The 26,514-nt window shown below is 52.6% G+C and overlaps 1 protein-coding gene across 3 annotated transcripts in view; it reads right to left on the bottom strand.

Moving 5' to 3' along the window:
* Positions 1-26,514, bottom strand: part of PAX5 (paired box 5) — a 184,509-nt gene that overhangs the window by 6,825 nt on the left and 151,170 nt on the right. For all 3 annotated transcript variants that reach the window (XM_012463388.3, XM_012463389.3, XM_012463390.3), the window contains one exon: positions 561-647. In XM_012463388.3, the coding sequence (XP_012318811.1) occupies positions 561-647 (87 nt within the window). The remainder of the gene's footprint in view (positions 1-560; positions 648-26,514) is intronic.

Genomic DNA, 26,514 nt, shown 5'->3' with positions numbered 1-26,514 from the left:
GAGGCATGGGCAGAGGGTGGGCACCTCCTGAGCCCTAAATGGCATGCCTTGTCAGACCTCCAGCCGCAGGCAACCAGGTTCCAATGGAGCTGGCTCTGGTGATGTCCATGCAGACATCACTAATCAATCACTGGGAATCAGCGTCTTTATCAAGATGGTCTCCAGGCAGCCACTACCAATCAATTCGAGTTGGTATCTTTACTGACACTTACTTAGAGAGTCCTCACCTGAATATCTCATGATTCTTAAGAAATACAAGTTACTCACAGGTAGGCACTTTTCCTACCTTCATCTTTCTCCTCCAATGCCCTTTTTTCCCTCTGTTTCCTTCTGCACCATTTTCCCTGACCCACCAAAACATCTTGGGAGGGAGGAGGGCATGGGCAGGGCTGGAGCAGTGTTTACTGCCCTGAGGCCCCATGGAAACACCTATACTTCAAACAACCCACTCCACCTCAGTGACCAGACCTCAGGATGTCGAGGGACCCAGGCCCAGTGAGGAGGCCTGGATGGGGTAGCCGACGGCCCAGGGGCCCCGCAGGGCCTCCGCCAGTACTCACCAAGCAGCCCCGGGTTGGGGAACCTCCAGGAGTCGTTGTACGAGGAATACTGAGGGTGGCTGTAGGGACTCCCAGAAAACTCACTCCCTGCATTTGGTGGGTGGAGAGAGAAACAGGAACCAAACGTCAAATCCAGTTCAGAAAAGGCCGTGGGTCCCAGCCAGCCTGGTTGCCAATGGCATTTGCCGCTTCTGTGAGCTGCAGGTGCTTTTGTAACTAACAAAAGCAGGTCGAGTCCACATCCTTACTGAGTGGGCAGCCGTCACTGGCATTGTCTGTCTTTCCCCTCCTTATCCGTGGGAGTGGACAGCAGACTCACACGTGTACGGCAGAACTCCCATGTCGCTTCGTGGCCCCAGGTGCCAGGTGTTCCTTGGGGCCATTGGCCCATTTTACACATGAGAAGGCTGAGGCCCAGGGTGTCTGACAAAGTGGTCTTGATACACCTTGCTAAGTTCAAGGCTGCAGACTGCATGGTTCTCATCCCTGACTGAAGCCACTCCAGGATCCCAGGATGGACTCAGTTCTACTCCCCACCTGCTCCCTGAGTGGCTCTGGGCAGAGAAACCAAAGGTAACGTCAACCCTAGCCTGGCCCTCTGTGCTGTGAAGGCAGAGGTGGCTGTCCCTCGGGCCTCAGTCTCATCAGGGAGATGAGAAATCAACCCAGGCCCTCTGCCTGGAGGAGGCCGACAGAACTGTGCTGAAATGAAAGGACAAGCCAAAGGGCTAGGGGAACACAGAAGAGGGAGTGGTTGGGGCCTTCTGGGTACTGGGGAGGGGGCAGCTGCGGGCATGCTTGGGCAGGAGCTGTGAGGTGTGCCAGGGTGGGAAGAGCACTGTAGGTGGCATGGTGGGATCTGAGCATGGTTCACCCTGGCCCAGGTGCTCATGGAGCAGTGATGCCTGCCTCTGGCCCTTCCCTGGTGATCATGGGGCAGTGATGCCCACCTCTGGCACTTCCCTGGGCTCTGACTGCCAGTCCCAGGCGAGCCTCTTTACCACTGACTAGGTCACCAGGAGGAGAGTTCACAATTCTGTCGTCTTGTAGCCAGCAGGGCCTGCCTGTCTTCCCCCATGGCTAGTGGCTCCCAGAGAGGAGGCTTCAGCCTGGACTTATCGCCGGGTGCCCAGTGCCCAGCAGAGTGTGTTCAGCAGAGGCCCTGGAATGGGGCATGGAAAGCTGGCTGCTGCTGGGTACAGAGCAGGGGAGCCTTTCCCTGCTGGAGGTGACAGGAGTTACACAGCCCCATGAGCCCACCTGCAGCCCAAGCCCACCTCCACAATTCCCCACAAGGATATCTACAAAGGACTGAAGGGTGAGAGACTCCAGAAGGGGCCAGCCAGAACCTGAGACCAAGAGCCTGCTCTCTCCCCTGCAATCCAAGCCCAGGCAGGACTGGGGGACCAGCGGCTCCCACCCCCAGGTCTGGCTGGCCTCCCCCGCACCTCACAACCACAGGCAGAGCATGTACACACACACACACACACACACACACACTCTCTCTCTCTCTCTCTCCTCCTTGGGCCTCTCTGGGGGCCACTCCCAGCCTGACAGGCTGAGCCTTCCAATTCTCTGTTTTTTATGCCTCAGTGGTCAGGGTGTCAGGTTCCGGCATGCAGAAGGAGAGCCTGGTGACAGTGGGCCGCAGCCGCCCGGCCTGGCATATCCATCAGTGCCACGGAGCCTCCTCCTCCTCTGGGGCTGGTGGGGGAGCAGGGAGACAGCGCAGCCCGGAGGACAGGGACCGCACCCTCCCCGCAGGGCTCCGGGCACCCGTGGAGCTGCCCTATCAGAGGCACTTCTTGACAGTGCCAAGCTCAGGGCATTGGGCTACATGGCAAAGGCCACCTCTGCATTTCTGTTTAGTAACATCATCTCTGCTGCCTGGCCCAGCTCTAAGACCACTTCTTCCAGGAAGCCTCCCAGATCTCCAGCCCCACAAAGTGCAAGTCTTAAGTCCATTTGGCTGGAGTTGGTTCATGTGGACATGTTATCCATCCCCAGATTGGCACTGGCTCCTGCAAAGGGCCATAAACAGCTTCCAACTCCTTTAGAGGATGCACCTAAGTCAGTGTCACCCAACATCCTCCACCCTGTCCCCACCTTCCTGGCCTTACAGTGGTGAGCGTAGAGGTCCTTGGATACCTCTTCCTCTGGGAAGCCCCTCTCCCACACCTCCTCAGCCAGCCCCAGTCTCCCATGAGGTTCCACGGCACTGGCTTTGCCCTGACCTGCATGGGAGGCTGCTGTGTGTGGGTGTGCCTGGCCCTGCAGGTCTGTTGGATTCCTCTCTGCACCTGTGTGCCACCATCACCCCAGCTTGATGCCTGGTCCACAGCAGATGATGGGTATCTGAATAATCCCCGGTTGCTCGCTAGCTCTCTGTAGCACAGGAAGTCTTCCCTGATCGCTGCGTTTACAAGGGAAACTCTTTCCACCCATCTCTGTTTCCTGCTTTGTTTTCTCCATAGAGCTGATCACAATCCAACCTGTCTGGTTTATCCTGCTCATATTATTATAATCTGCCTCTTCCACTACGACGTAAGCTCCCTGGGGGCAGTTTTGTCTGTTCATGTACTTGATCCAGCCTCTAGCACAGGGCCTGGCATCTAGTAGGCAGGGATAATTATTTGTTGAATGAACGAATGAACAAACGAACAAATGAGACTTCTAGGTCAACCAGGCACACACTTCCAGAGCAGACTCTTACTCAGGAAGCGGCTCTCACTGCTTCAGTTAGTACCCATAGCCAGGGGTGTGTTGGACACCTGCTATGTGCCAGGATCCAAACCAGTTTCTCCTATTCCATTGCCCACCATGCCATGCTACCCCTTGGTGGGAGAAATGAGCCCAGCAGGGACCAGCTTGCCTGGCATGCTAAGAGTGGTAGTGTGGTGGGCAGCCCCAACATGGGGCCCTTGCCCCGTGAGACCAATACACTTTGGGTAAGGGGCATTTGACCATGTACAGGTCATGAGGCTGACCTAGAGGCTGGTTTACCCACCTACTGGGGACCCTGGGATGGTGTCTGATTGTCTGAGGTGCCACACAGGAAGCTGCCTGAGTGTAGGGAGCCCTCACCCCATGAGATATGGAGAAGCCAGGTCCTCAGTCACCAGTCCAGAGAAGGCCTGGGGACACACTGGGAACACTTTCTGGGAGTAGAAGGGACCACATGAACCAGGCCTTGAAGGGTGGGTAGGACTTTGATGGCAGAGAGAGGAAGGCATTCCAGGCATAAGCAAAGATGTGGCAGTGGGGTTGAGCAGAACGCGGCCCCCGAATGGTCAGATCTTCCGTGAGGCCCCAGCAGAGATCGCTGCAGGGCAGAACAGGTGTGGGGCAGGAGTGTAATATTTTTGTCCCATTAGGGCTGGGATCAGCCAAGCCTTCAGACTGGTGCCTGCCGGAATCTGGACAGGCTGGAGGAGGACAGCCTGCAGTCCGGGGCCCCTCCAGGTGGCTGCAGCCATAGTCTAAGCAAGAGGGACAGGACCTGGAAGATGACACAGCAGTGGCATCCCCAGGCACAAAATGATGTTCCTCATGGGCAGGAAGGATGTTCTTGGGGAAGGAAACGAAAGCTGCTGCTTTTGTCTTTTGTTGGGGTCTCCAGAGGTGCAGCCAGCAGGCCCAGGACAAAGATCCCACAATGAACCCGTTTCAGATGACCATGCCCAGCACAAGGACACCACGGATCCTTCTAACTGACCCATGCTTTTGACATCTCTCAAACATACTAAACCCTGGAACTGGGAAACTTTTCTTTCTGAATCCATCATACTTTTCTACGAATACATAAAAAAGCGGCTGTGAGTCCTGGTGGGTGCCAGCTTACACCGGGGTGGCTGTCACTGTGGGCGGTGACACCCGCAACTGCGAGATGCCCAGCACATGGCCCTCCTCAGAGACGGCTCCTGGTGCTTTCTGGAGTTGGTCACATGGAAACCCCTAAGACTCTTTCAACAACAAAACATGTGCTTCCGTCTTCTCCATCGGCATTCCCCAGGAGCGAGCAGTGCTCGGCAGAAAACAGTACTGGACCCATGCCCAGCCAATTTTATCTTAATTTCAAGGCACTGGGTGATGCTGGCCAGCTGTTGGGATTGTTGGAATTAGAGGAAGGTGTGGTGGGGCCAGAGGAGGCAACTGCATGAGCTAAGGCAGGGAGAGTCGGGCAGGCAGATGGCCCACAATGGGATTCCAGGGCACATGGGCTGATCCCCCTTCTCCAGCTGCTGTCGACAGAACTGAGAACAGAGGGCTTGTCCACTTCAGGCCATGTTCCGAGCCACAACCAAAGCGTGCTCTGCTCTCTGCTCTTGCCCAGAGCTGCCCACACTGGAGGATAAGACAGAAAATGGCCTTTGAAGTCACAAAGACCCAAGCTCCAGACCAGGCTCTGCCTCTTCCAAGCTGTGTGGCTTTGGGCACATGCATTCACCTATTGAGTCTCAGTTTCCTCATCTATCAAATGGAGGGAAGGAAAATCCCTACTTCTTCAGCTCATGGAGAAGATCAAATGACTTCATGTTTGCAGATGCTCTTTGCAAACCCCTGTGTGGTGGGGACTTGGTACCTTCTCTCATTGATTAGAGAGAGAATAAACTCAGAAATTCTACCCCCGCCCAAGCCCTCTGATCCTCCTGCTGTCCCTGCACCCTTTGATCCTGAGCAGGTGGGAAGAGAAAACCTAGTGACGGAAAGAAATATAGAGCTGTGGAAATGTCAGAACAGGAAGGGATCAGTGAGATTGACGTGCTCAACATGGCTTTGTGTCGCAGATTGGGAAACTGAGGCTCAGAAAGGAGAAGGGTCTTGGCAGGGGCTGGGCACAGGCAGTCCCTCGGAGGCAGGGAAGACAGGAGGGGAGAGCTGTGTGGGAACTGTCTGGATGGTGGCCATCAAAGAAAGAAAATGACAGTGTGACTAGAAACAGAACGCTAGCAGGCAAGGAGCAGCTCCAAGGCCATGGTGCCTCATCCTCACTGTAACCCCAGGGAGGAGCACGTGGAGCAGAGGAGTCCGGGCTGGAACAGAAGGAATGTGGCTTCCCACTGGGCATCTCAAGGCTGACAATCACTCCTCACATTTGGCCTAACCCTGAGCAATGCACTTCTTCCACTCTTTACACAACAAATTTATCTTATGTTGAACCTCACCAACCTGTGCCATCACTCACAGTCAGAGATGATCAGGCCTGGGATGAACCTTTCCATCCCCAGGGTCTTCTAGCTAGTCAGGAACAGAGCAGGGCTTGGGACCTGGCCTGTATTCCCAGGCCCCAGGGCTCCCACCATCCCAAGGAACACCTTGTTGAGTTGGGACAGCAGGGGAGAGGGAAATCTTCTCATCACATACTTCTTCACCCTGATTCATTTGAAACTTTTCAAACATACAGCAAAGTTGAAAGAATGTTATAGTGAACACCTGTGTAGCCACCATCTAACTGTACCATCAATATTCTCTTATGCTTGCTTGTCATATGTACCTCCATCCCTCTAGCCTTTCCTTCATCTTAATTTGTATTTCATTTCCAAGTAAATGCAAATATCAGTACACTTTCCCTTAAGTAATTCAGCATACATTTGATTAACTGAAGTCCCTTATTTGTGTTATGTGTCAAATTTTTCTTTTTGGTGGCCCAAAGAAAAATTAATACTGGGACAAAGAGTCTCTCAGCAAAGCAATTCTTTTTACTTCCTGCAGAAAGGGTACCCCCATTAGCAATTTTGCCACGAGAGTACAACGAACAAAGGAAAGCAGACATATTTATTTCTTATGCCTTTGGGGTTGTCCTTCCTGCTGTGTCTGATCTTTGTTGGCTGGAGCCAGATCTCACAATCCAAACTAAAACCTGATTGGTTAATAACTTGAAACTTTTCTAAACAGGTAAAAACAATGGAGAGAGCAAAAACGGGAAGTCCAAGTAAGGAAGGGTCATAGGCTGTGAGCTGGGACATGCCTGTGAGCACATCCAGCACAGGTATCTTGGTTAAAGTACAAGGACATAGAATGTACTACGTGCCTGTAAGCAAGTCCAACAGCGACATAGGATAGGGCTTAACAAAGAGCTGCTAGCAAAAAGCAAGAAGGCTTTTGAAGAAAGTGTTTAAAACAAACTATTATGTCTAACACTTATGAATTTTTCTTAAACAACAAAGGAAACTTTGAAGGGGAACTTTTCCACTTCCCACAACTTGTTTACCAGTTTTTCCATTTTTTTCTCTGGATGTAAAATTTACACATAATGAAATGCACAAATCTTAAATGTGCTTTGCTGTGTTTTGACAAATGCATAGACCTGTGTGACCCAAATCCCTACCAAGATATATTAATAGAATGTTATCATCAGCACAGAGAGAGAGTTCTCTCATATTGAAGAAGAGAGCCTTCTTGACCAATCAAGAACCCAGCTATCTGGAGATGTAACTGAGTCATCCCTCCATGAACATAGAGCTCTGAGGTTAGCATTGCCAGTCCCAAACTCTGATGGGTGAAAGGGCCCCCAACCTGCAAATTCAAAGTCTCTCCAAAGCTGTTGAACAGAACAAAGCTAGAGGAATGTATGTTCCTTCCTCAGAGATGCAGAGAGAAAGCAGAGCCTTAAGAAATTTCAGATAAATCGTGGGTTTCCCCAAAACAGTACTGTCTTCCAAATATAGAAGACCTGACTGTAAAAAAGCAGTGCACTAACCAGAGAACACTGATTAAAATGAAAAGTTTAAAAAGGGGTTATGATAAATGCACGTAATGCAGCTATCCTGGAGATCTCAGAGGCAGAAACATCACCGGATTCAGGAGTGTTTTCAGTTTTCCCTTCGCTCAAAGCTCAGGGATGGCAAGAAAGTCAAAGTTTCCTAAAATTCTCAGAAGTGACAGGTAAACGGGCTCAGTGTAGCTCTTAATTAACCCAAAACGACACCTGCCAGATGACGGGGATTTGCAGAGCGCACTGGGGGCCGACCCCGTCTGCAGATGGTGGGCTCCCACCTCTGCTCCAGACCTTGGCCGGCTGCAATTAACATACGGAAAGTCTTTCAAAGTGACTTCGCGGGCAAGTTCTGTTTCTGAAGGATTCAAACTGGGCTTTGAGAGAAAATCTTTGCAGAGGAGGAGGAAGAAACAATTTGAAAAGAACCAGGAGGTTTCTTCAGCGACTCTCCATGGCTTCACAGAACTGCATGAAGTGCACAGTGGCTCAGGGAAGGGTGGGTACCCAGGATGCTGCAAGACAAAACTGTTGACGACTAGAATGAGCGCAGGCATCGCATCTCACATAGGCACAGCCAGTCTTTCTTACATACACAGGTAGAGACACTCCTGATATACATGTATATATGCATATAATGTACATGTGTATGTGCACATCATATGTATAATATATGATATACAGAATGTATGTTGGATGTGTATACACACACACACACACACACACACACTGGATTCTGGAGCTATGTCAAAGCCTTTCAGAGTGACCTTGAACAAGTCATTTCTCACCAAGTCTCAGTTTTCTTACCTGAGAAAGACGTGCGTTTGGAAGAAATTGAAATGAGTGACTTCCGAGGGCTTTCAGCCCTCGGAAGCTGTCTTCACTGCACCCACGCAGAGCCTCACCCCATCACAGGCCAAGGCTTCTTGCCATCCCTCTCACCACAGCAAGACCTTCCTAGGCTCCCAACAAGGAGATGAAAACCTGAGCTCAGTAAAGGTCAGCCCTGTCAGCCCCGACAGCCACGCATCGATCCATTGCTGGGAAAAACCTCTCTCCCACCAGCTCAGGCCAGCCACGAAGGCCTTCAGAAAAACAGAGGGAAGAGAAAAACCGAGAGAGAAGGTGAGCGTGAGGAGCAGAATGCACAATGTGTCTCACTTCTGCTTCTCCCAAGAGCCGCGGACCCCACAGCTGCACGGCAGGGCTGGGTGAGCCCCGGGGAGCCTGGTGCGGAGGCCAGGGCTCTGCCACTGGCCAGTTGTGTGGTGGCCGAGTGGCCTTTCTGGGCCTCAGTGTGGTCCTCTGTGAAGAAGAGGCTGCAGTGTCCCCTTCCCGATGTCTACAACTACAAAAACCCAGATCCAAGGTTCCTTTAGGGAACTCAATGGAAACAAACTCCACTACTGCATCACAGCGCCTCTACCACAGGGCACAGGTCTGACTCCACCAGCTGGTCATCCGTCACAGGACACATGGATCCAGGAGGGACCATTGATGGGCTCCCTGTGTTTGAAAGGGGCAAGTGTCAGTAGCCACAGGGCTTCCATCTATCTAGATCTGTTGTCTTTTCCTGCAAGGCTGATCTCCTTTACTTTCGTAACCTGCCTGGCCCCCGCAGGCATTTCCACTTGAGACCCTGGCTATGCTGTGGCACATTTTGAGCAGGTCTGGTCCAAGTTTAATGCACTTTGCTGCTGTGGTCTTATTCCAGAATTCTGTCCCGTCCTGCCCTCATCTAACTTAGCAAACAATGAGTGTGTGTAAATGGCCCCCTGAAGCCTCACTAGGGTGCAAGATAACATCTGATGTGTGTGCACGCGTAGGGGAGGGTGAAGGGGGGACTGCAGTCCCCTGTCCTGGGAGTGCCCACAGGCAGCACTTTGTGAAGATCAACACCCAAGAAGCCTCCTGGTGGTGGTCAAGGCCCTTCAGGGGCTTGTTCCCATGGAGCTTCCCAGCCATATCTCCTACTGCCCGCATCCTCCCCCCAATCCACCCACCCACCATAATCCATGTTCCAGGCCAACCGCACCACTGGCCCTTCTGTACACCTACTCCACGGGGCCATTTCCATCTCTCATGCTGTTTCCTTCATCTGAAACACGATCTTCCTTCTCTTTCTCGTGTCCAATTCTCCAATTTGTCAAGACCCAGCTCAAATACCATCTCCTCCAGGAAGCCTTTCTAGATTAATCATCCCAGCTGAGAGCAGTCCCGCACGGGTCTCCGAGTCCCTAGCCCTGGGTCTATCACTGCCAATGTCCCAGGGCACACAGATTCAGGGCTGTCTGTGACCCCATCTTGCTTCCCCTGCTGTTGGGTCTGGCTCCTCCTCTACAGCAGGAGCCAAGGCTGACCGTCTGTGACTGACAGGTCCCCACGGCCCCGCCCCCAGCACAGGGCTCTGCCCACAACGTCAATGCAGACCTAGTGAGCGCTAAGTGTGCCCAGCAGATGTTCCTTGATCCAGCCCCTCATGAAATCCATGCCAGAAAGAATTAGCGAAACACCAGTCCCTGATCTTTGCTAGAAACATGGAGACAGAGAGGCAGAGACAGGGAATAAAACACACAGAAAAGAGAAGTGGGCTGTGTTTGCTGCAGGGACCACCGTGCATGTCCCATGAGTGAAAAGGGACACTAGTTATCTCCAGAGCGGCTTAGCATCCATCCCCAGGCCTCAATATGCCTCCCCTGCCACATAATGACTGCACTCAGTTCGGCTCACTTCAAAAGAGCACAAACATAAAAGCTAAAATAAAAAGACACACGTTTTCTAAAGGGAGAAGCAAAAAAGGAGCAGGACCAGACTGAAGCTGGGTGAGGCAGTTAGGAAGGCTCTAGCTGTTTTCCTTAGCACCTATTCTCTGCATCCATTTGGCCACTGGCAGATGCTTGGTCTGGAAACCTGAAGAGTTCCTTTGAATGTCCAGAATGCTGCCAGAGGCCCCCATCCCAGGGCCTAACACGCCTGCCCCAGGTTCTGCAGAGTTCAGTGGGAATAACACTGAATTGCGTTCCCAGGAAAATCCAACTCACGTATTTGTGGTAAGAGTCTAATAAACTCACTGTGTTCTCCAGCGTCCAGCCTCAACCAGGCTCGTACGCGCAGTCATGCACACTTCCCATGGTTCCACTTGGAGCAACTTCAGAGTAGGAATGAATGATTTAAAAGGTAGCCCACGGTAGAAAGTACATTTCTCCCCAAGTTTCTAAAGTTCTTCGCTGTCCTCCTACTCTAAATTTGGGGAAATTTACCTTAAGCTTTGATTTGGGGACTATATTTTACTTTTAGACCGTATACTGGTGATGCTCTGCATTTGGTAAGTCCATTCAGTTCAGCATCCACTGTGGTCCCGCTCCATTCCGAGCCCAGGGCTAGGCCCCCAGTAGGGCATACTCAGTAAAATGTGCCTACGGCTTCAGTCCTCAGGGGACTCCCTGAATTAAAGGAGATTCTTAGACCCAAAACTAGACATTCAGGTGCCAGAAAAAGGCAAGGTGGATTTAGAAGCAGAGTAGAAATTGAAATTCATTCTAGCTAGGGTATCCAGGAAGGCTTCCTGTAAGAAGTGGCTGTGATGTGGGCTTCAGAGGACATCCAAATATCATCATTTAGTGGGTACCAAAATCTGTCCCATCACCTGCCAGCCCAGGCTGCATTCTTGAGTCAAAGTGTACTGCCTCTGTCCCCAGGGAAGGAGTCCTCACTTTCTTCTAAGCAAGAGGCCAGTAAGCAGGACGCACGCGGTGCTGGCATGGAATGAGCCACAGAGACACGACTCTCCTTGGTTTCAACTCCCCAACAAGGTGGCTGAGAATGTAGGACACTGGTCAACAAATCCAGGACCCCTGACAGTTCTGAACCACGTCACAGTTTTTGTTAATAATTGTAGAATGGAGAGCACTGATTTCTGAGCAGGTACTGAGGGCAGCAGTGGCTGCCGCTCCATGTTGGTAGGTTACCAACATTGAATTGCGTTCCCAGGAAAATCCAACTCACGTATTTGTGATACATGGAAAGCCCCTGGCTGTGCAGCCAGTCAGTCCTGGCCAAAGCCCAGCAGTCGCTTAGCTGGGCAGCCTCAGAGAAGTCTCCTGAATCTCTGAGCCTGAGTTCATAATTTGCAGTATGGTAATGACAACACTCAGAGGACTAAATAATGATGCATTTCAAAGTCCTTTGTGAATTAAAAAGTATTATACAAATCTGAGGGACTATCTGATGCTTACATCAGTCCTTGGCACATAGCATATGCTTTGTGTGTCTGTTGCAAAAACAGATACACTGGGGCTTTTTTTTTTTTTTTAACAAAAATTATATTTCCACATGGTTTTCTCGTATTTCAACAAATGCCTAAAATTCTTGATTGTAAGGAAAACCTCAAACTGGGAGTCCAAACCTCTGATCTTCTTCTGTCTCTGCCTGTCCCTTCCAGGTTCACTTAGCCTCAGTTTCCCCAAATGGATGCTGGCAAGGTGGGAAACAGACGGGATTGGTTTCCAGTCTTTCTGCCACTAAGGAATAGTTTTCCACCCCTCCATTTCTGCCCAAATGACTCTTTGCTTGCTTAAATTATGAATCTAACTCCATACCTTTTAAAAATGTTCTATGAGGCTTTTTGTGTGTGTGGACAAACAGACAATTTCCACAAGGCTGATAGGAAAGCTAAAACCAGCCTCCAGCCCCAATTACTGGCTCCAAAAAATATTTTGCTCCAAAAATGGCCCAGCCCCCTCCAGCTTGGAGACCCTCGCACCTCCTGGCACATTCCCAAGGCCTTTGGGAACTCCTTCGCTCAGCCCGAAGCTGACTTACTTTCCTGTGGCCCAGACCTTGGTCTGTCCCTCAGAGCAGCCAGGGGTCCTCCTCGGAAGAAATCACCTCCCCCGGCTCGGCGCTGAGGCCTGAATGTCCTGCAGCTGACTAATGAGATGGGGGGTGAAGGTGTCATACCTTGCTGGGAACTCGCAGTGCTAGTCCCGACCTGCACTGCCTGCCATCAAATTTTAATGCTTCTGCTGACATATTTATGGAATGCCTCACCAAGTGTTTGCAAGGAGACCAGACAAGATTTACCTCCACAATTACCACCACCACGCTCGGGCTTGGCTGTGTGCTAAGAACTCAGCAGCGCAGAGGCCCCACTTTCCCCTGTGCCCCGAGGAACGCGCTCAATTCTGCGCACCCTTCCTGCCCCCAGCAAGCCAGGCCTGGGGCCAGGGGAGGCGGAGATGAATCAGACACGGTCCCTGCCCACGGAGAGCCCACAGTCTGCAGGAGGGGCAGGCGCGCACATAAATTACTTGCAACCCTGGGAGGCTGGGGCCAGTGCACTGGTGCAGGTATGAGAGGCTGGTGGGGCTGAAGTAGGGAAGGGAGATTTATTTCCCCTAACAGAGTCAGGGTCAAAGAGGATGCCAAAGACCCAAGCTGGGCCACCCAGCTGCTTCGGCTCTCCTGGTCACTCCTCTGCCTGGAAAAGCTCTCAGGGCCTCTCCCTCCCTTCCCCTGCCAGTCTCAGCATCTCGGTGGCCCCTCTCCTTCAGCGTCTGCACCCTATATTCATTCCTTTGGGATTCTCTCTCCCAAGGCTGACTGACAATGGGATGGGTCCCCCACCCATTCCCCGGCTCCTTACCCTTCCTCACTGTGTCCGCAAATTCCTGTAAGTTTTACTGCGCTGCTGGCAAAGCTGCCATGAGGAGGAGTGGAGGTAGGCAGGAATAAGGCACAGTGCCCGGAGCCAGTGGCTCTCAAGCCTTGCTGCACATTAACAATCTTCTGGGAAGCTTTAAACATCCAGATGACCAGGCCACATCCCATACCTGCTCATAAGGAGCTCAGGTGAGGGGGGCAGATAGTAATATTTGTTGCAACTTCCAAGGTGACGCCAACGTACAGCAGGTTTGAGAGCAGGGGGCAGCACTCGGTACTCACGTGCAGCACTCGGTACTCACGTGCAGCACTCGGTACTCACGTGCAGCACTCGGTACTCACGTGCAGCACTCGGTACTCACGTGCAGCACTCGGTACTCACGTGCAGCACGCGGTACTAATGTGCAGCACTCGTTACTAATGTGCAGCACTCGGTACTCACGTGCAGCACTCGGTACTCACGTGCAGCACTCAGTACTAATGTGCAGCACTCGGTACTCACATGCGGCACTCGGTACTAATGTGCAGCACTCGTTACTAATGTGCAGCACTCGGTACTCACGTGCAGCACGGAGGAGCAGCCTCCTGCGCCCACCCGCAACTCTCTCAGCCAGAATCTGCTCTGTGAGGTGATCCTTGCTGATTTGGGTGCAGCACAGTTTGAGAGGCACTGATCCATGTTAAAGAGCCTCCCCAGCATCCTCAGAGGCAGGCTGGTGTCCAGTCCCCACGGCCTCCGAAATGGGGCCCCTAAGGAGGCTGACTTCTAAGCAGGCAGTCACCATAAGCTGACCACAAGGAAGGGCTGGCTTCTGTGGGGGACTCTAGGCAGGCCACATGGCAGCTACCACTGTTACTCAGTGAGCTTGACAGGGCCATTCCGAGGAGGGAGTTGAATTAGGAAAAGACTCATGGCTCCCAAGGCCGGACCAGGAGGCAGGAGCCCAATGCAGTCCTGTGCTCATGAAGAGCCATTTCTTCTAGGAGATCTAGGCTTTCATATGGATCCCCTGTGACCAGTCCACACACCTGGCTGAGAGGCGGCTCTGCAGGGAGGGAGTCGCCAAGAGGAGAGGGGAGGGGAGGGGAAGGGAGGGGAGGGGAGGGAGGGAAGATATCTTGGGAGGCCAAGGAAAGAAAAGTGAAGAAACCGCCTAGGAGAGTAAATGCAGGGCTCAGTGGGAGAGAAAGATGTCCTGAGGAGCCTGCCGCAGACAGGGGCATTTTCATCCATCCATTCATGAACCAGATACTGACTGAGGGCCTACTAGGTACCAGGCACTGAGGATACAGCCCTGAACAAAGCAGACAACAGTGCCTGCCCTCATGGAGCTTATATTCCAGCGGTACAGACAAAACAATAAACCAGGCAAGTCAAAACGAAGCTTCTGGCATGCTAGAGAATGATGCGTGCTAAAGAGAAAACACAAGGCAGGAGACAGAATAAGACATGTTGGTAGGAAGTGGAGTTTTAGATGGAGTGACCGGGACGACTCCACTGAAAAGGTGACTTTTGAAGAAAGAATGAAGGAAGTAGGAGTTTGCCGTGTGAATATCTGTAGGAAGAGTCCTCCAAGCAGAAGGAACGGCTAGTGCGAAGGCGCCGAGACAGGAGTGTGGGTGTGTGTGGGTGGGACAGCCAGGAGGCCTGTGTGGCTGGAGAGAAGGCAGAAGGTGGGGGGAAGAGGAGGCCAAGGAGGGAAGTGGGGTGGGGGAGACAGGTCCGGACTTTGGCGTCTGCTCTGAGTGTGCACAGGAGGGATGCTTCCTGACTCTGATTTTAACAGGCTCGCTGCGGCGCGTTGTTGAGGATAGACTAAAGGAGCAGGCCGGCAGCGGGGAGACCAGGAAAGAGGCTGATCTTCCCATTGACTGGACACCTCTGGCCCTTTCAGGTCTAATGCCACAAGACTGGGAAGGGCCAGGCCATGTGGCTATGCAGAGGGTCAGCTGGTCAAAGCCAAGGGCACTCCCTGAACGGGGCCAGGTGTGTGGGGCCTTCTGGCGGAGGGAAAGCACACTGGATTCTAGTCCTGGCTCTGCATGACCTTGGGCCGGCCCCTTCCTCTCGCTGAGCCTGTCACAAAAGTCGTAAAAATGGGTGCCTACGGGGTTGTGGTGAGGATTCTATGAAAGGATGGGAGTGGAAGCTCTGGGTAAACTGAGGAGGGGTGTGGGTGCGGAGTCCTGTCTGCCATACACCAGGAAGTGGGAGGACGATGCATCCCGATTCTCCACTAGGGGGCGCCTGGGCAACTCTCTCTCCCGAAACAATGAACTTGGCAGGCAGCAGCCTGGCCTCCCTCATTTCAGAAGTCCCCAGCACCGCTCTCTGGGGTGGGAACAGATGTGCCCCTGAGCGGTCCTCATGCTGCCTGAGATCCTGTGGTTGGCAGGACATGTTCTCTCCAAAAGGTGTTCGGCACAGCCCAACAGCAGCAATTTGAGAGGTTGGCACGTGGAGTCCTAACGTTCCATCATGCCATGACTCCCCAGTAAACAAACCAAAAAGAAGATGGAAGGGAAGCCAGGCGCAGGGGCTCACGCCTGTAATCCCAGCACTCTGGGGGCCGAGGTGGGCGGATCACCTGAGGTCAGGAGTTCAAGACCAACCTGGACAACATGCTGAAACCCAATCTCTACTAAAAATACAAAAATCAGCCGGGTGTGGTGGTGGGCACCTGTAATCGCAGCTACTCGGGAGGCTGAGGCATGAGAATCACTTGAACCCAAGAGGCTGAGGTTGCAGTGAGCAGAGATCGCGCCATTGCACTTCAGCCTGGGCTAAAAGAGCAAAACTCCTGCTAAAAAAAAAAAAAAAAACAATGGAAAGGAAAAGCAATATGGGAAAGAGAAGCCACCCCTGGCTGGGGGCGTTTGGTTTGAAGCAGGCAGGTGGGCGGCTTTGGGTTCAGCCCTGCCCAGGATTGCGTGCCTGTTTCCCATCTCTGTCCACCGGTTCTTTAAGGTGGTTCCTCACATGCTCACTGGGCATCTGCCCTGTGCCAGGCTGTGTGCTGGGAGCGGGTGGATGGTCCTGCGATGCAGCAGAAACTCAGGCTCATAAGCTCCCACCTACTCCCCAAAGAGGCGGGAACCAGCAAGGGCTTTGAGCTGTTAGGGTGTCTCTCACCTCTTCACCTCTCCATTTATCTGAAGATTCAAAAGGCCCAATAAGATGCCCTTAAAACAGACCAAGGGGGCAGGGCAGGCATGCAGGGAAGGGTAGGTTGTTCACTGCACCAGTCATCGGCTGACTGGACAAGTGGGGACTGAGGTCCAGCCTGCTGTCCACACGCCACACCCTACATCCTGCTCTCCACACGCTGCACCCTACGTCCTGCTCTCCACACGCCACACCCTAAGTCCTGGCGTGGGGCCTCATCTGCTCAAGAGAAGGAAGGAACAAGGTGGAGACAGCCCGGGGACACTTTGAGACAAACCCTATTGCATGACCTCTCCCTCCTGCAGTAGCTGCTTCACAATGCTGTCATTGATCAGGGAGGAACAGAAGGATGAGTACGATGGATCTGTACTTAACCTTATGTTCTTCCCCTGATGAACGACAGCAGGTTCTTTTCTTTCAATCTGCGTTTATCTTAGTCTTTTATATTTTAGAGACAGGGTCTCACTCTATCGCCCAAGCTGGAGTGCAGTGGCACCATCATAGCTCACTGCAGCCTCAAACTCCTGGTCTCACACGAGCCTCCCGCCTTGGCCTCCCAAAGCGCTGGGATTACAGGTGTGAGCCACTGTGCCCAGCCTCAACCTACATTTATTTACTGTCAATGATGTGCCAAGTACTGTGAGAGGCACAAATTATCGGTCAGGTGATGTCATCATGCCTTTCACCGATGCAGAAGCCAAGGCCCAGAACAATTCAGGAACATGCTCTGGGGCACACTGCCAGGTAGAAGCAGGCTCCAGCTCTCAGGGCCCTGCGTTTTCGCTTGTTAAAAGGGCTCTGGAACCCGTGAGTCTGCTAGGCTCTATCCTGGTACTATCACTTGGGCAAGTTACTTGGTACAAGCTGATGCCTCCACTTCCTACTCTGAAATGGGACAACATCAACAGCAGCCTGGTGGGGGCGCTGCAAAAAATAGGCAGGTCGGGAATGAAAGGCAGTTAGTTTGGGGCTGGCATATAGAAATGCTCAGTGGGGCCGGGCGCGGTGGTTCACGCCTGCAATGCCAGCACTTTGGGAGGCCAAGGCAGGTGGCTCATGAGGTCAGGAGTTTGAGACCAGTCTGGCCAACGTGGTGAAACCCTGTCTCTACTAAAAATACAAAAGGTAACCAGGTGTGGTGGCATGCACCTGTAGTCCCAGCTACTGGGGAGGCTGAGGCAGGAGAATTGCTTGAACTCGGGAGGCGGAGGTTGCAGTGAGCCGAGATTGCACCACTGCACCCCAGCCTGGGTGATAGAGCGAGACTCCATCTCAAAAAAAAAAAAAAAAAAGGAAAACAAACAAAAACAAGTGCTCAGTAGGTGTCAGCTATGGCTGTGAAGCAGGGCCTTCTCCCTCTCACTTATCCTCACAGGAGCCCTGGGAAGAAGACCATAACCATGCAGGCTGAGGTCCAGAGACAGGAAGGTGACCTCCCTGAAAGGCTGGTAAGCCTACAGGCAGGACTAAGGCCAAGGGTGCCGAGTCCTGGTCCATGCAGCTTCTCAGCCTCCCTAATTCTCCACTAGAGCCTGAGGAGTTCCAGGAGTGGACCTAGACAGAGATGGTCCAGGTTTGGGGGAGGGAGAGAAGGGAGGTATTAGGTCAGTACTAAAAGACAGTGTGGGGAGCAGGGCAGGACTTGAACTTGATCCTTGTGGATGATCCAGCGGGGAGAAGGTTGTCCGGAGTCCTCACGGGGCCACTCTCAGAACCCACCAGCTGTGAGGGTCTCTGTGCCCCAGCCGGACCCCGAGTCAGGAGACCTCAACTCCACCCTCACCTGCCCCTGTCAGCCCAGGCCAGCTAAGGCTGGTGGGCTTGAGCGTGGGCCAGCCTCCCGCAGCAGCCCACCTGCCTGCCCGCCTCCTCCAGCCCGGCCCGGCATGGTGGCAGGCCCTGCCTGTTCCCCTGGGAGCCTGCCGCCAGGCCTGATGGCACTGACGGAGGGAGGGAGGCCGCCAAGCTGTCAGTCTGGAGGTGCCCCTCGGAGCCCCTCCTGGCTGGAGCGAGGAGGGTGGGCCGGCGCCGGAGCCGGGCTGTCAGGGCCTTCACAGAGACGAGGCCGGAGAGGCGCTGCCTGACAGCTCGCCCACCGAATTAGGACCATTTGCATGCTAATTTCCAGCGCTCTAACGGGCTGGCAGGCTGGCTGGGGTGTGGAGAGTGTGCAGAGAGAGGCACCGCGGCCTCCCCACCCGCGACGGAACAATGCTTGACTGATCTAGCTGCGTTAACGAGCAAATTATGGTAATTTTGTTATTACAAATGCATAGAAATTTCCAAAGCAGGCAGCCATTCAGGGCAGCTCCCTGCTCCTCCCCACTCCTAAATACAGAACCCCCTATTTGCACACACGGCCAGGCACCCATTTCAGACTACGATTTCCAGGGGCTTCCCTTAGTTCTCCGAGGGAGGCCCAGGGTGAGCCCCGCCAGAGCCGAGCACTGCTCAGGGCATCCATCAGGGTCAGCAGCTCTCAGCTCAGCCCACGCCTTGCCCTCTTGTCCCCTCGTAGTCTCTGCCTAGCCTCTGGGCCTAGCAACCCCGCAGAACGTCCACATGCAAGCTGGTTTCTTTCCATCTAAGAAGGTAGCATGCGTGATTCTCCTAGGTCTTGGGAAATTCATTCAGTCATTTCTGTGCCCAGCACAGTTCTTTGAACTAGGCCCAGCACCCAGGAGGGACTCAGGGACTGTTGATGAATGAATGAATGAATGAGTGAAGGAAGGAGGAAGGAAGGGAAGAGAGGAGGGAGGGCAGAGGGAGAGGCTGGGGAGAGAGGGAGAGAAGGAAGAAATGGAGGAAGACCAGAACATATCCCACCAATGAAGACAATCAAGAGACTGCACACGGCCAGCTCACGGGTGGTGTAATTAATCGAAGACTTCACCAGAGGAGTTTATTTGCCAGTAACCCCTCCCGGTATTTATAATTGTCCACTGTCAAAATCACAATTTGTCCCAGTTTTTCTGGTAGTCTTCTTTTGATTAAAAGCATGTTTTTGTAAGCCTGCTCTGGAACGCATCCAGACAGGAGCTGTTTCCGAAAAAGTGAGCTCCCAGCTCCCAGCAGCAAAGCGTGGGTCGCTCCAGGAGCAGGGTTGGGCACGAAGGACGGCTCAGTGGTGCCGCGCCGTGAAGTCTGCCCACCCTCAGGCAGGTGGGGCGGGCCTGCGTCCACTCCTGCTCCCACCAGGAACCACTGGCAGTCCTCCTATTTTATGACAGGGATTTCAGGTTGGGGCTGATGTTATTGAAAGGTCAGGAAGCTGCCTCAAATCCATTTTGGAAGTCAGTGGGGAATAAATCGTCAATTACAGAGGAAACCAGCAGTGAGGAAGGTCTGCTCCTGGTGGTTGAAGAAGCCGGGGCGGGCCGGGCCTCACCAGGGAGCATTCGAGGCAGAGGCCTAAATAGAAGCCAAGACTTCAGAACCTCAGCCGGGGTTGTGGTCAGATTTTTCTATTTGTCTGATTTTCTAACTGGGTCACTACTTCCAGAGGGAAACTGAACCCAGGAACAGAAAACAATCATTTCTTTGTGTCTGGCTACCTGACTCTGGGTGGGGAGCTTCGGCCCCGGCATGCCTGCAGGTCTCAGGCCAACCTCGGCCAGGCCTGGGGAGCCCACCGTCACCTGGATCCGCTCAGGTGCAGAAGCCTGAGGCCCCTAGAGAAGATGCTTTTGTAGCTGGCCAGGTCCCAGGGCCAGGGAGAGGATCTGGGTTCAGAAAGAGCACCACAAATGTTGGGGTGAAGGTGGGGGTCTTGATTTGGGTTGCTGTAGAAGCCAGGGCACCCAGGAACCATCCCTTTTATACCAGTTCTGCAGAAGGATAGGAGACAAAATTGCTTCTTTTTTATTGCTTCAGTGAGGAACTGGGGGGTGGGGAAAATAGGGCAGAAAGAGGGCCCCTGGCTTTCCCTCTGACTTGCCATGTGACTTTGAACGAGTCCTTTCCTTGTCCTCATCTGCACAGCCCTGGGTTGATTTTTAAGGTTGAGTCCAGCCCTGTCCATCAGTGATGGATGGAAAAGCAGCTACGGAACACATAAGGGCCTCTTCGGTCCTCTCTGAGTTGGGGGTTAAATGCCCCCACCCCCAGCAGGCACAGCTCAATCTACAAAGGGGCTATCAGCCTTCAAAGCTTCTCCTGCAGAGCAGATTTCCCGAAGCCAAAGGCAAGACCCTCAGCTAGGGCCTCTGCTGAATCAATGTCTTTGCTGCTGCCCCCAGTGGCTGACTCTACAGCCCACAAAAGGTCCTGAATGAGGTGGCAGGTGGGACATGGCTGGTCTCCGCTTCCCAAGGCTAGATTCCAATTTCTTTGCATTCGTTTTTCCAAATGTGTCTGGCTCATTCCTGGGGAGTTCTTCTCTTCCCAGGAAGCCCACACCCAAAGTGCTCATGGAAGAGGTGTACATTCACAAAGCTCCAGTGCAGAGTTCTACGGACCATGGGAAACGGCTCCAACCCACTCCCTGGTATACACCTAGCATCCCTGCTTAGACCTGCTTGTGTCACACCATGAAAGCAATTTCTGAGCTGTAACACAGTGTTTCTAAGAGTCACACTCCAAATTGGCAAAGTCCCTCCCTTGTCATCTAGACTGAACCACTTGCTAGCAACCCACTTAGGCCTCAGTTTTCACCTCTGTAAAATGGGGCTACCATGAGGCTCTGCTACAATTACACGTGAGAGGGGCTCGTGAATAGCAAAGCTCTGTCCAGATGGGGGTTCGTCTTCTTAGCATCATTGCGAACAAGACCTCAAGATGGCCACAGCGGTCAGGCACCCTGCCCTGGCAGGACAATGCCCAGGGCATTTTTGACCTGGGATTGCTCTTCAGGCAAAGGACGTGGTAACACAGTTGTCATTTCATATTTTCCTTTCCAGCCGCTTTCATCTCTCTTTTCTTTTCTACTCCTTCCCTCTTCCTTTCGCTCTTTCTTTCAGCCCTGGATTTAAGTCTCCCTGTTTCGGGCCCTTTATCTGTGCCCGTTGCACATAGACTCCTTATAAAGAAAATTCATTTGTTCAGGGTCACCGCATGGTTTTTCATTAAAAACAAATTACCCGCATTCAGGGAGGACATCTGGGCTTCGCGGGTCCCATTAATGACTATATTTCCTGCCTCCCAAGCCCGGTTGGGCTCCCCTTGCCTGTCACCCCGCGTTCCCGGCCCCGGGAGGACAATGAGAGTGACAGTCAAGTGAAAGGGAAAACATGAGGGATGAGGGCGAGAGGCGAGTCCCCTGAGAGGGGAAGGAGGGAAAAGTGAAAAAAATAAATAACTCAAACAGAGGGTAACAAGGGCCATTGTCTCAGCGTCTTCTGTGAGAAGCCAGAGCAAATATTGGAAGAAGGACTGGGGGCGTTTCAGTGGTGCTCAAGCCCTGTTTACACAGTTGGACCCTAAGCCCTGGACTCTGGACCAGGCAAGATGGGGAGGGGCATGTGCTATATTCCAATAAATTCCACCCACAGCCACTGAGCACCCACTGCAGGCCGGGCCAGGATCTCAGAGGAATTCCAGGCAGCCCTGACCTCAGAAGCAGCTGGGAGACGGGTGCACTGTGTCCCTACGGCAGACCATGGGCAGTGCTGTGCAGGTGCACACAGTGGGGAGGTGAGGGACTGGGGTGGGAGGCTTCCTGTAAGAGAGCGCCTTTAATCTGGGTCTAGGAACATATGTCAAACACACACAGGTGAGGACGGGGAGGAAGAAAGGAGTATACCGGAGTTGCAAGTGTGAGCTCCCTGGCGTCCCAGTGGGATGAGCTCTTCCTGGGCCATAAAAGAACTCGAGTTAGGAAGGCCACCCATGTCCCTGAGGCAGCGACTTCCCTGGGCCCAGAGCCCATAGATAGTCTGCATTCCCTCTCAGTCTCCATGGACACCAGGGGCTCAGAGACCTTAAGTTCCAGGCCCCAAGGCCAGCTGTTCCCTGACTGGCCGTGTCCCCCTGCAAGGCAACCCCACCCCCCTGAAGCCAATCAGCCTGCCTCTGAGATGGATATGCACACTCCAACCTCACAACATGCTTTCAAATGGCAACTGGGGCTAACAGCTGTGTGTCCCTTGACACACTCTAAAGCACCATGCAGTCTCGGGGTGGGGAAGCATGGGGCCTGTTGGTAGAATGAGCTTCCAGGCATGGGTGGTTTGGCCTCGTTTGAGAACGCTCTCCTTTTGGAAGGCAGGAGCCAAGCCCCACTGGCTGTCACTGCCCCGGGGGCTTCAGGCACTGCCAGAAGTTCTCTGGATAGCAGTATCCCAGGTGGAGCGACACTCAGGGTTAGAGGCAGCGGTTGGTCCAGATGAAGACTGACAGCTGTCAGGGTCTTGGAGACAGGGGCTGCAGATCCCAGCAAGTCAAAGGGAGTCAAACTCTGACAGCCCCAGTAGACTAAAGCTGGGTTTCAGAAAGACTCCAGTATGTACAGAGCAAAGCACGTGTCTGTCTCCATTGTCCCTGCCCCGCCTGAAACACTCGGTTCCTCCCTCCTCACTCTACCTCCCACTGGCTAACATATGTTTCTCTCTCAACAACAAACCTGAAAATTGTCTCTTCCTAGATTCCTCCCATGCCCTAAGGGCAGAACCACGGATGACTTGGAAAGCTTTAGCTGTGCCCCTATTCTTTGATGTGTTTTCTCAATCTTAGCAAAACTCTCTGCAAAAGCACCTTTAGACATGCCTCCCACCCAGCCCTGCCATACAGAGATTCCGAACCTCTCTATGCCTGACATCCCCAGTCTAAGCTGGATCTCCCTTCTCTGTGTTCCCAGAGCCCCTGGGCTTGCCTGTTACTACAGCTGGCCCCCATAGCCCCTCACAGGTCTGCCTGACAAGGGTCATGGCTTTTGATCTTGTGTCCTTAGGCTAATGCCTGGCACATGTAGATGCTCAATAAACATTGGAAGGGAGAAGGAAAGGAAGGAAGCTATAGTAGATGGATGGATGAATGGATAGATGGATGGATGAATGGATGGATGGATGGATGGATGGATAGAAAAGTGGTTGGATAAATGGAGGGATGGATGGATGGACGGATAAATGAATGGATGGCCACTGCAGCCTGATCAGCTCAAGGCCCTACAATTATTTATTATTTTCAGTATGTTTCAACAGGAAATATTCAATACATTTCAGCAGGCTCTCTCCCAAGTCCCTTCTTCTAGGACACGGAGGCCCCTCTCCACTCTACCCCACAGCACATCATGCATTAAATGCACTACAGTAATGATACTTTTTACTCTAAAAATGCAAAAATCTTATTTTTATAATTTTGCTGATGAAATTATTTGGCCACAAGTAATCTAATTGATGATTAGCTATGATTTCTTAGCCATTGAGGCACAAATGGAGAAATTCTTGCAAACCAACAAAATCTAATCTAAAAATCGTTTTTAAATGTAATGAAATTTTTACAAGCCCTAAATTTAACAGTTAGTGAAGTTAACATAATGTTACAATTTGTAAACATTTTAATATAGCATTTGTTAATGTCAGTTTTCTAGTTTCCTATTTTAGTTTTAGAGGTGAAAGGAGTTTGTTTGGGCCTCAGATTGTTGTAGATTCCTAAAAAGCTCTTGGGACTTTAGCCCAGGTGATAAGAAGTCAAAGAAAAAGGAAGGAGTGTGTTGGGCCCCAAGCCTCAAAGGGCCAGACTGCCGCTGTCCAGTGGATGAAGGGGCTGGTCTGAGCCCCAGACACTCCCGCATCTGGTGCCCTCATGGCAGGGGCTGCCCGGTCCAGGCTCCTCCGAGAGCTTCAGCCTTTCCTTCCCATCCCACCTCCAGGTAAGCCAGCCCCAAAGTACTTTCTCCTTGTTTTCCCGCAACCAAGACTCAACCACAAAACAGAGGGAATTGCCACCCGCCCTCTTGGCAGGCCTTTTGGCAAGCAGTGCTACTACTGGGAGGCGCCCCTAGCAGCATGGCTTAAACCCCAGGCCCGGTGTCAGGCTGCTGTGCCACCTGCTGTTTGGCGGTGGCTGAGGATGGCTCCTGCTGCCACTCGGCCAGGCCTGTGCGTTCCTGGGCTGCAGTCCTCCTCCAGTCCTTGGAGTTTATCTCCTGGGTTCATGTCCACTCTGTCTCTAGTCGGAATCTATCTTGGCCATCAGGACTTAGGATAAGAATGTCCAAGGTTCAGCAAGGCCACCATCCTCAGAATGCCTTCACTTTGGGCTATGTACCTCCAGGCTCCTCTCTGCACTAACGGGGGACCCCCAACCTCTCAGGGCTGGGAGAACCTCCAAGTCCTCCAGGCCCACCCTGACCCTGCCTCAGCCACCCAATGCTTCAGTTTCTTCTAAAGCAAATTCTGATAGCATTCCCCTTCATCTCCTAAAAAGCCAGCATGGTCCAGTTGTTCTGTTTGTTGTCTGTTTTTAAGAAACACCATTAGTAAAAGGACATCAGGAAGAAATGGTAAGTCAGGATTCCAAACACATGTTCTCACATACTCATGACTGGATTGGTGCAGTTGGATCTGGGTCCTGCCAACCACCATCAGTAGGAGCTGGAAACTGGGGAAATCTAACAAGTAGACTCAGCCCAGAGCAGCACGGAAGCAGATGAAGCTGGCCGCAGGCCCTGGCTCTGAGCTCCCCCAGCAATGCACGTTTCTCAGGCAGGCCCGTGAGCACCAGCTTTGGACAGGGTATTCTCCCAGCTGAGATTCTGCTTCTCACCTGTTCTTACGATGGGGTCGTGGGAAATAAGAACGTTTCCCAGCACCTGCTGAGCCTGGGATATTCTCTCGCCTCATCTCCATGCTCCCAAAAGGGACACTTTGCTTTCAAAGATGGAACAAATGATGGTGATCTTTACCACCTCTCTCTCACCCTAAGGTTGCAGATTCTGGTCTGTGAGCTCTCCTCCCAGGTGCACGGGCCCCAAAAGCCAGTTCTGCCCCGCCCCAGCAGTTTCTGGGGCCTTCTCGATGGAGACATGGGAGCAGTATGTAAGGTTAACGAGTCTTCAGGCTCCCCTCCTTCAGTCTAGCCCTTGGAAGTGATTACCAGATTACACATGACACCCCAGGGCCACTGCCTTGTCATTCACAGCCCCAGATCTGAAGGGAACTTGGAAGCATTTGCTGCTCGCTTAGAACAGAGGTGGCAGGGCTCAAGAAGCCCTCCAGTCTGGCCAGGAGCTGACATCAGCAGGCATAAACATCACTGACTTAGAAACCTTGAATGGCAGGAGCAGAAAGCCCCAGGGGTGCATCCAGCCCAGCCTCCCCAGGCCCTACCTCCTGCTTTAAGAGAGAGCAGGAAGTCCCAAGGGTATGTCCCAAGATCACACTGTGAATATCTGGCAGCTAGAATCAGAACCCAGGTCTCCTAAATTCAAGTAGGACCTTCATATCCCCAGAGTCCTTTCCATCTCTGAGGTTTTTGTAATTCTTTTCTTCCCAAATGCAGACAAGAACTGAGAAAGCCCACATGTGGTATCAGTTTCTCCTAACTCCCAGCATCACTTCAATGCAGGGTTTCTGGAGCTTCAGTCACATAGACTGTCCAGATCACATCACTCCAGACCTTGTCCCCTACCCTGTGAGGGCACAGATAGCTCTGGCTCTCAGACTGGTGTCCACGTCCGCCTGGGCAGAGCCTGCCCTCTGCAAGGGGCAGCCAGGGCTGAGTGTGGGTTTTACTTGGGCCCCTCTTCCCTAGGTCCAGCCTTCCCTTCCAGCTCATCTCCCATCAGCCCCACAAAGCTTTGGTCACTCCCAGCTCCCTCCCTGATGCCCATGTTCTCTGGTCCCCCTGGGGCTTCTCACGCACTCTCCCTTACCCAACAATATCCCTCCAGCTTCACAGACTGGCAAACTCACTCTTCAAGGTCCTCCTCAAATGACCTCCTCTGAGAGTCTTCCCTGATTTCTCCCACTCCCCCGCATTGCCTCAGCAGACTCAGCAGCCCTTATCTGCATTTCCCTAACACTTACAGATTCCTAGGTCTTAACTCTTAACCTAGCACATCTGTATTCTCTTCTATCCATCTCCCCAACTAGACTGTGAGCTCCCTGAGGGCAGGGGCTGTGTCGGCAACTCCACCCCTAGCCCAGAATTGGCAGCCATGTCTTCTCAGGAAATGTTTGGAGAATGAATGAATAAACAAATGAATGGCCACGTGCATTTCATCCTGGCTGTGTCTGGAAATTCCCCAGGGTCAAGTCTATATTCCTGGTGTGGCAGAGTAATTGGAGGCCACTAGAGGGCAGCAAAGAGTCAGGAACGAGCAACAGGTTATGTGCCTCAGAGCCCAGGCCCAGGGTGGCAAAGGGACAGCGTGCCCAGGCCAGAGAGCTACCAGGAGCCCCAGCAAGCAGCTTAGAAAGAAAGTCAGAATTCCCCTTCATCGTGGGAAGTTAGTGCTGAGAACAAAGCCTGTT

This window comes from Aotus nancymaae, unplaced genomic scaffold (genome assembly GCF_030222135.1).
Source record: "Aotus nancymaae isolate 86718 unplaced genomic scaffold, 86718_ANA_hifiasm-v0.15.2.pri h1tg000003l, whole genome shotgun sequence".
Taxonomy (NCBI): domain Eukaryota; kingdom Metazoa; phylum Chordata; class Mammalia; order Primates; family Aotidae; genus Aotus; species Aotus nancymaae.
The sequence above is the reverse complement of the archived record's forward strand: the minus strand, read 5'-3'. Positions and strand labels throughout refer to the sequence as shown.